Source organism: Labrus mixtus, chromosome 21, assembly GCF_963584025.1.
Source record: "Labrus mixtus chromosome 21, fLabMix1.1, whole genome shotgun sequence".
In the NCBI taxonomy this organism is placed as follows: domain Eukaryota; kingdom Metazoa; phylum Chordata; class Actinopteri; order Labriformes; family Labridae; genus Labrus; species Labrus mixtus.
Genome location: NC_083632.1, coordinates 15,432,853 through 15,442,531, shown reverse-complemented (window position 1 = coordinate 15,442,531; position 9,679 = coordinate 15,432,853). Strand labels below are relative to the sequence as shown.

The 9,679-nt window shown below is 46.1% G+C and overlaps 1 protein-coding gene across 1 annotated transcript in view; it reads left to right on the top strand.

The window, feature by feature from the left end:
- dhrs7cb (dehydrogenase/reductase (SDR family) member 7Cb) overlaps positions 1 to 5,431 on the top strand; it is an 8,007-nt gene extending 2,576 nt beyond the window's left edge. Inside the window, exons 3-7 of the mRNA XM_061027687.1 lie at positions 1 to 52; positions 1,176 to 1,386; positions 1,886 to 1,978; positions 4,841 to 5,002; positions 5,105 to 5,431. The exon at positions 1 to 52 is cut by the window's left edge and continues 61 nt beyond it. Coding sequence (XP_060883670.1) covers positions 1 to 52; positions 1,176 to 1,386; positions 1,886 to 1,978; positions 4,841 to 5,002; positions 5,105 to 5,313 — 727 coding nt within the window. The 3' untranslated portion in view covers positions 5,314 to 5,431. The remainder of the gene's footprint in view (positions 53 to 1,175; positions 1,387 to 1,885; positions 1,979 to 4,840; positions 5,003 to 5,104) is intronic.
- The last annotated feature ends 4,248 nt before the right edge of the window (positions 5,432 to 9,679 follow it).

Below are 9,679 nucleotides of genomic sequence, written 5' to 3'. Positions count from 1 at the left end.
CAAACTGGAGTCTCTGTACGACTCTCTGACGAACGACGCCGACCCCAGAGAGGTGAGGACATAAATACACACATAAATAAAAAAAGTCTTCCATTAGTTTCACTCTGAAACATCATAAATAAACCACACTGTGAGTAAACTGTTCCAAAGCATCGCTCTTTATTGTGGTGCTGCTGAGTCATGCTTCTGGAAAACGTCCCTGCTGAGGCAGAAATCTTTCTCTCCGGCTGCCGCAGTAAACACAACTATCTGTTACTGGGATGTTACCACAGAGCACAGCTTTAATCAGAGCACAGAGAAAAGACCAAACAAGCTGTCCTTGTGTTTATCATCGTCCTCTGCTCCTCGATCCACATTTCCTCCTCAACACAAAAGCAGGAAATCCTCTGAGACAGCTCACTGTCCTCCAGGTGTCCCTCACACCAGCCGGAGCTGATGTATTTCATACAGACAGAAAGAGATCAATGATATCACCTTGTTATGAAAAACACAGCTCCTGATGTTTAATTGATTTCTGCTAACTGCTTTTCCTGTCCGTTCATTGGTTAGAGCTCGAAGCTGTCTCCGCTCCCTAATGTTGGCAGCATGGTGCCACCATTGTGTTTCATAAAAGCAAACTCTGTGTTTCAGAGGGACAAACTGACAATATGTTATTAATATGGATGCACAAAACTGTTGTGTTGTAGATAAGACCACACTAACCGACACCAAGACTTTCCCGAGACTTGGTCTTGACCGGTCTCAATTTAAAATCAAGAGTCCGCTCAGTCTGAGACCGAGACAAGATTGAGTAAAAACGGTTTTGATTCCGAGACTGAGACCTTCAATAAGCGGTCTCGAGACTTTCAGTACTACTTTGTACTATATGAGAGGATTTGTGACAGAAAGTTAACAGACTGAGAATATTTACTCTGAGCGCTATTAACCCCTTCCTCTTTTCAGCGTCGCCTTTTTGTGCACATCTTATCTCTCCTTGCTCCAATGAGATCAGGATGGTAAAACCACGAGGTTTGGACATGTCTGCAAAGGGACGAGTTGTATTACTGTGGCTTCAATAAAATTAAACATTATTGTGTGATGGCAGAGACACATACTGCGTGCGCGGATGCTGGACACACTGATGATATGCTCCACAGGTTTATATCGTGCAGTAACACTGTGGTGTGTCCGTGCAGACGTTTGCTCCGAAGCTGGTGATCCTGGACTTCAGTGACATGGACAGTGTGGAGGAGGTGGTGTCGGAGGTGGTGGAGTGTTACGGCTGTGTGGATGTGCTGATCTGTAACAGCAGCGTGAAGCTGAAGGCCCCCGTGCAGAGCGTTTCTCTGGAGCTCGACAGAAACGTCATGGACATCAACTACTTTGGACCCAGCTCTCTGGCTAAAGGTGGGCTGGGCTTTACTGTGAAAATCTACAGACAGGCTGAAAAGACTTCCTGCAGGATGATGGTTCTTATCTTTGTAACCTAAGAGGTAATTTTCCTCTGACCTCACACTCAGGGTGGGAACATATATCGCTTTTATTTTGTTGACCTGGTCCGCTCAGGGTTATAAATTGAAGGAAAGAGCAAATCTGTCAAATTCTTACTTCAACAATTAAACCACAAAAATCATGGTAGTGAAAAACTGCAAAGGCATCAAGTCCAAGGTGCAAAATCCGGTGTTGAGAAATGAAGTGCAGAAAAAGTTCAGTTCCTCAAGTGGCGACCACCATGTCCATGTTTCTTCACAGTCTACAAGGAGGCCATGTTTCAATGATCAGAACAAATGCTCTCTTTCAAGTTTGCCCCTCCCCCTCCTTTCCTCCTACCCTAAGTGTGACATCAGAGAGAAATGGCCGCCGTGTGAACACGCTCGATCCATGCTGACTCTCACTCATGTTGCAGGTGTTCTTCCCACAATGATCTGCAGACGATCGGGTCACATCGTCCTCGTTACCAGCATCCATGGAAGACTGGCCGTCCCGTTCAGGAGCTCATGTGAGTCACAGCAGCGAAGGGTTCGTCCTGAAAATATACTGCTGCTTTAAATGTCCCGCTAAAGGTGAAGGAGCTTTACTATTATCATACTTTAACTCTAAAGTCTTTATATCTTTTATGTCATATTATAGGAGAAGTTAAAGGCAGGGTTGGTAATTTTCTACAACTAGCATGATTTTGAAAGTAGCATTCCCTCAGTGCTCCGTCTACACCCGCCCCCTCCCCTCTGTGCTCCCTCAAAAGCCACGCCCCCTCACTTACATGCACGAGCGCCGTTGTTCCAGAAGCAGACCTCAGCTCATGCTTTGAGTGTGGGCTCGTGCACGCAAGAGGTAGAGAGCGAGCAATTTCTGTCAGGACCTAAAGACAAATTCAACCAGAATCTTAAAAAGTGGATCTGGAGGAAATTACCAACCCTGACTCTAAAGTCTTGACATTGATATAAATTATTTTAAGAATAATCCTTCTCTGATTCAATAGAGACACAAACCATTTTATTACTGTAGACACAGCTCGCTGAGTGTAGGTTAAATATATACCTTAAGTTTGGACTTCTATTTCCTGTTTGTGCACAAGGGTCGTCCAGATATTTTCTTGAGAAAGGGAGGATTTAGTGCAGGATGATTTGATTAGAATATAAAAAAGGTTCTAACATGTCCTTTGCAAAATGTCAAGTATGTACGAGTCTCCTCCATAAAAGTCCTGAAATGAGGAAAAGACTGAAGGAAAAAGGACAGGAAAGTTTATTGTTGTTAGCTATTGGCAGTTTGGGAGGTTTAAATTAGAGGCTCTCAACTGGTGGGTCGGGACCCAAAAGTAGGTCGCCCAGCCGTTTTCAGTTGATCGCGAATGCGTGCTTGTTTCGTTCTCTTTGTTCTGTCACACGTTTTGTACCGTGTGAGGTCCAAACTTCATTTTTTGTGATCACATAAATGTGACTGGTTGAAGAAGAAGAGAAATGTAGGTCATGATTTCTCCTTAAGGAGTCTGTTATGGGTCATTAGGGAGAAGACCAGTTGAGATCTACTACCTTAAAGGTCCAATCAGTGAGATGTGTAGTGAGTGAAATGATAAAGTGACCTTACTATATGATCAGACATTAAGGAAACATGCTATGTTGAAGTGCTGGCTTCTCTGACAACAATGCAGCAGCCAGTATGTCCTCCTTCTAACTTTAGATTCTGGTCCTGAATGCTCTGGATTTGTTTGGACCAGAGAAGGTAGGCGCTTTTAAGACACCCCCACACGGCCGTTTTGGACGCCCCTCGGTTTGCCAGACATGATTCCAGTTATCAGGTCAAACCAACAGGTGTTGCAGCGATGGAAGCGGGCAAGAGAACTGGTTCAGATAGACGTGATTGTACCCGACCTAAAAAGCCTCTGCATGTTTCTAATAAGCTCCACGAGCAGAAACGTGCTCAAACTAGGATCAATATTGGAGATGCTTTTGAAAAATGGAGAGAGGTTAGAACACAGAAAGGTTTACAGACCGATGCAGAGCTGGATAAACACTGAAGCTTCAGTGTCCATCACATGGCAACCTGCATCGACTCTAGAGAGGACGGGGGGGGGGGGGGAGAGACAGCTCTCTATGATGTTTAGAATTTAAACTGCAGTACCAATTTAAACCACTAGGAGTCAGAGTTACTTACTGCTCCTTTAAATGACAGGAGGAGAACATCTTGTTTGATTTATTTTGGAGTAAATGAGAGTAGTGATGATTTACTGTGAAACAAAAAAGATATTCAAATGAAACGTGTAAAAACGTGAGTTTGTGTTTTTAGGTATTTTAACCTTTAATGGTGTAATGGTAGCGAAGAGCTTTGTGACTCGTTTGGTCTGCAGACGTCAGGTGTTCAGAGAAACTTGTTCTGCGGGATGAGAGCAGAAAGAATCCTGGACACACTGAGTACACCTTTCCCAGGTCACCTGAGGGGTCGGCACAGGTTTAATTTGAGACGTAATCGAGCTCTATACCTGTGCGCTGTGCACTGCCTCAGCGTAGGTGAAGAAAAGTCACGTGTCTCTGCATTAAATTTAGTTTCCATAAACTGAAACTCGTTCAGAGAAAAGTGAAGCTGGCAGACGTTCACTCAGTTTAGTTTTAGAGACGGAAACAATCAGACTCTGAAATGTTTGGAATTAACCTATAGCTAAGTCACACCTGTGTGTGTGTGTGTGTGTCTGTGTGTGTGTGTGTGTGTGTGTGTGTGTGTGTGTGTGTGTGTATGTGTGTGTGTGTGTGTGTGTCTCTGTATGTGTGTGTGTGTGTGTGTGTGTGTGTGTGTCTCTGTGTGTGTGTGTGTGTGTGTGTGTGTGTGTGTATGTGTGTGTGTGTGTCTCTGTGTTCTGTGTGTGTGTGTGTGTGTGTGTGTGTGTATATGTATGTGTGTCTGTGTGTGTGTGTGTGTGTGTGTGTATATGTATGTGTGTATGTGTGTGTGTGTTTCTGTCTGTGTGTGTGTGTGTGTCTCTGTATGTGTGTGTGTGTGTGTATGTCTGTGTGTGTGTGTGTATGTGTGTGTGTGTGTGTGTGTCTCTGTGTGTGTGTGTGTGTATGTGTGTGTGTGTGTGTCTCTGTGTTCTGTGTGTGTGTGTGTGTGTGTGTGTGTCTCTGTGTTCTGTGTATGTGTGTGTGTGTGTGTGTGTGTGTGTGTGTGTGTGTTTCTGTCTGTGTGTGTGTATGTATGTGTGTGTGTCTCTGTGTGTGTGTGTGTGTGTGTGTGTTTGTGTGTGTGTATGTGTATGTGTGTGTGTCTCTGTCTGTGTGTGTGTGTGTGTGTGTGTGTGTGTATGTGTGTCTCTCTGTGTGTGTGTGTGTGTATGTGTGTGTGTGTGTATGTGTGTGTGTGTGTGTCTCAGACACAGCCTCTAAGCATGCGGCTCAGGCCTTCTTCGACTGTCTGCGGGCTGAGGTGGAGGAGTATGGGATCTTGGTGAGCACCGTCAGTCACACCTTCATCAACGCCTCCGAGCCGCCGCCCGTCAAAGAGTCCGCCCCCAAAGCCAACACGCTGTCTGCATGTGAGTGACTGAAGATAAATGATTACAGGTGTTTCAGCTCACGGCGCTCTGCAGGTTAAAGGTGACGTTATTAGTTTGTGAGTCTGTATCCTCTCTCCTCAGTCATCGCCAGCCAGCTGACCCACGGTGTGCGACCGTCCATCCTGGCCAATGAGATCATGCAGACGGTAAACAGGAAGAAGAAGGAGGTGGTGCTGGCACACCCCGTCCCCCGGGTGGCGCTGCTGCTGCGCTCCCTCCTCCCATCCTTCCTCTTCGCCGTGCTCGCTGCTGGAGTGAAGGACTCGGAGCTGAACGAGCAGATGCAGTAAAGACGCCATCCAGAGGCGGAGCCTGCAGAGCCGTCAGGCTGCGTGGTCATCAGGAGGACGTTTGTTTGTAGAAATGTAATAAAAGTCGAATTCCCATGAAATGAAGATGTTCTTTAAATCATGTTTGGAGTGTCTCCTCTATGACTGAATCTCCCCGACAACAACACACACTTCACATGCATGAGTGATCCACAGGAAACACTTTTACAGACTAGTGTTGTAGTCAAGACCACACTAACCGAGACCAGGACATACCTGAGACCAGAGTGCGCCGAGACTGAGACAAGACCAAGATATTTAGGGATCGAGAACGAGTCAGGACAAGACCAGGACAAGACCAAGACCAAGACCAAGACCAAGACCAAGACCAAGACCAAGGCAGGGTGAGACAGAGTCAAGACCAATAAGTTTCGGGATTTAGATTGAGTCAAGAACAAGACCAAGACATTAAAGAGCCCATATTATGGGGTTTGTATATTTAATCTATGTACCTACTTTTGTACGTTCACAATAGCTAAAGTCTGAAAAAAGTGTCTGTTTTCATGTACTGCTCCTCCTTGCTCCCTCTACGCTCTGAGTCCGTCAGCTACGCTCTGTTGAGTCCCCACTGTTAGACCCCACGTGGGCCAAGTCTGCTCTGATTGGTCTGCCGATCCACTCTGTCGTTATTGGTCAGTTGCTCAGCACGCTTCTCGGAAATGTCCCGCCTCTTTTATCATATTAGGAATGCAGCCACTGGCTCCGTCCGAGGGGAGCATAAACATTAGCACCTTAGCACTACTGTGCTACCGCAGGCTACGGCATATTGTGGGCGTGCTACATGAGCTGCTGGGCTTGCCACAACGAGCCAATGGGCTTAGATCAGTGATCTCACACTGACTATGACGCCACACTGACATTTTTTTATCAAGGGGGGCTAGAACCGAGCGTTACATGCAGCTAATGCTACAGCTAACAGGAGGACGTAGGAGAAGCTGCGTTTCCGCGGACTTTGAATTTTTGCACTTAGATGTGCCTAAACATGCACAGGACACTTAGAAAACACACTAAAGAGCATATGAAACCAGAAAAAGCATAATATGGGACATTTAAGAGTGAAAGACCAAGACCTTAAATATCTCTGAAAAATCATCATCTTGTGTTTCGGGGCCGTGTCCCTCACTTAGACTGTAACACCAGGAAGGCTGCAGCCGAAACCGGGGGATAAAATCAACCAATAAAACCTATTTGTTCTTTTAGAAAGAGGCGTTTTCCTTCTAATGTCAGTGATGACGTGGAGAAATAGTCTATCAGTGGTGGTCTTGATTTCAAATCCAGAGTCCGCCCAGTCTGAGACCGAGACAAGACCGAGACCTTCGAAAAGTGGTCTTGAGACCAAGACCGATCCACAGCACTACCACAGACATGTCCTCCTGTGTTCCTGTTTCTGCTCACACTAACTAAATGACTAACTAAGCTATAAATATTAATGTGAAGCAGAAGTTTCACATTAAAAAGCAGCACAGAATGATGACAGTGAAGTTATTTATAAAAACCTTAAAGTGGAAACACAAATTAACTGCAAAAAACTAAAGAGAAACTTTAAACAAAAACAAACATGTTAAAATGTCCATTGACCTTTCTTACTCACTTACTTACTTACTGTTCGGGGTCGCGGGGGTGCTGGAGCCGATCCCAGCTGGTGAAGAGTGCGGTGCACCCTGGACTGTTCAGCCAATCACAGGGCTGACATATAGAGACAGATAACCAGCCATCTCCAGTTAACCTAACGAGCATGTCTTTGGACTGTGGGAGGAAGACGGAATACCTGGAGAGAACCCACACATGCACGGGGAGAACATGTAAACTCTACACAGGGAGGCTCCTGTCAGACGGGGATTCAAACCAGGAACCTCCTCACTGCGAGGGGACAGCCCCGCCTTTCCAATTATATGAAGATAGAATTTGAGCTCTCGCTTCCACACACGATCACGACCCTCTCTCTCCTGCTGTTTATGCTGAGGCCCTTTGTGTGTGTGTGTGGGGGTGTGTGTTTGTGTTTGAGCTCAATCAGCTTCTGCAGAAGAGAGAAAGGAGAAGACACCGACCTGCACACACACACACACACACACACACACACACACACACACACACACACACAAAGAATGTCTTGATCCAGTATTTTTAATTTCAGCTGTGAGTGTATTTCTCAGTTCGTCCTCTAGGTGGCAGCAGCGCGCAGTGATTCTGATGCAGGTCAGACGCTGTAAAGCTTTTTGTTTGCCGACTTCTCAGTTCCTTCAACCCACCCTCCCTTCCCTCCTTCCTCATCCCTTCCTATTCAACTCAGCATGTCTCTCCCATGTCTCTCTCATTTCAGGTCCAGTCTGGGCCGTAATCAGTTCAGGTAGATTAATGTCTGAGACGAAACCTCCACTCCTCCGATCAACCTCCCAGACCAGAGTTCATGTTCCGTCTTTAATATTTATTGTTTCAGAGTTTTACTGTTCCTGTAATGTTTGAATCACGGCCTGCACGTGCACGTCCAAGACCTCCTTCAGGCCGCGATGATGTTCACACAGAGAGCGTTACGGAAAGTCAGAAACAAAGGCTAAATTAAAATTCCAAACGGAGAAAGAGCCACAAGAAACTCCAAGAAATGCCAGGAGGAAACACCTGGAGGTACGAGGATATCTGCGGCGATTCTCGAGTCTGACGGGGCCCTCTGTAAAAATTAATTGGGGGTCCCTCCAAACAGCCTTCATCACATCGTGTCTGCCGGGATCGTTCCTCCTCCTCCTCTTTTTTACCTCTTTTCACTCACACACAGATAACTTCACTTCACAGCAAACATGAATGCAACGCTTAGCAGGGAATCGAGAGTTCTGATTGGGCCCCCATTTTGCATTCCGAGCCACTGCTGTAGGTTGAAGTTTGCCCCTAACAGTTGCCTGCCTCGCCTACTGACAAGCAGCGCCTCAGATCGACATCTGACAGTGACAGAGATTAAAGAGGCAAAACCATGTGTGACAGACGAGACAGGTGACCCTGATGAGGGCGATCAACGTGGAGGGAAACCACACACAAGAGCAGGAAGTAGACATGAAACACCGGGGAAAGAACTACAAAAAATAACAGGAAAGACTGAAGACCAACAGGAAACTAAGGGACATAACAATAACAACAAACACGAGGGGGAAGGAAAAGACAAAATGAAACAGGAAGTGATGTCTGATGAATAAAAATACAAAATGAAACCAGAAACTCAGGACAGATTCATCCAGTTACATGTTGCTCATAGATTTATAGGTCTCATCACTTCAGGGCTGCAGCGGGCCTTGTATTATCCTGCAGGATGACACGAAGGGATCACTGCAGCTCCGAGCACGATCGACAATCTGAGGGGAGCGAAAGAGACAGATTTTATAGATTCATGATATTTGATATCAGAAATAAGTTGAACAGAGCCTCTTTTCTGATGCTAATGAGTCAGGGTCTGGTCCACTGTGTGTGTGTGTGTGTGTGTGTGTGTGTGTGTGTGTGTGTGTGTGTGTGTGTGTGTGTGTGTGTGTGTGTGTGTGTGTGTGTGTGTGTGTGTGTGTGTGTGTGTCAAGTGTTGGCGTGACGTCCAGCTGGTGTGCGTGCGTCTGTCCTCCAGGTCACTCTCCTCGGGGGAGTTCAGGATCTTTTGTCTCCGTAGAGACGGACAGGAATGCGCGTGTGATGAATAAATGCAGCTCGGTGACATTTCCTGGCGTCACACAGGAAGGACTCCTCTCAGCTGGTCGCTCCAAATTGGCGTTTTGATCGAACACATTTACATGTGTCACACGGCGCCGACGCACCACATGTGTTTCAGTGAATGAAGCGGAGGTCAGTCGGTTTCATGTGAGGATACATGTTCATAAAAAGAGGTTCCTGATTGTATTTCTCTCCTTTTCTCTTTTTCAAACTTGTTAAAGGAAGAACGTGCGACATTTTGCATCCAGCAGGTGTCGCTCTTGAGCTCCAGCATGAAACAAAAACAAACTTCCTGTTTGGCCACACCTCCTCCTCATACTGAAGCCTCCGCTCTCCCACAGAGACACACCTCCAACCCCTCTCCACTCTCACGTTCTCACGTTCTCAAGCGGCGGACAGAATTGTCCTTTGCTCGCGCTGCAATCACCTGTGTCCTGCATTGTTGTGTTAGCATGCTAATGTTAGCGCTCTTTAGTTAGCTCGTAGCTTCACATTGCATGTAAACTGACACAGAATGAACGTGATCTAAAAACTCTTACTAACATCCAAATAATCAGTGAGTATGTTCTTCTTCTCTCTAGTCCTTGACTGAAACAGCTTTTATACACAAGGGGAGGAGCCGGCCGTCCCGTCCATGTAAACACAG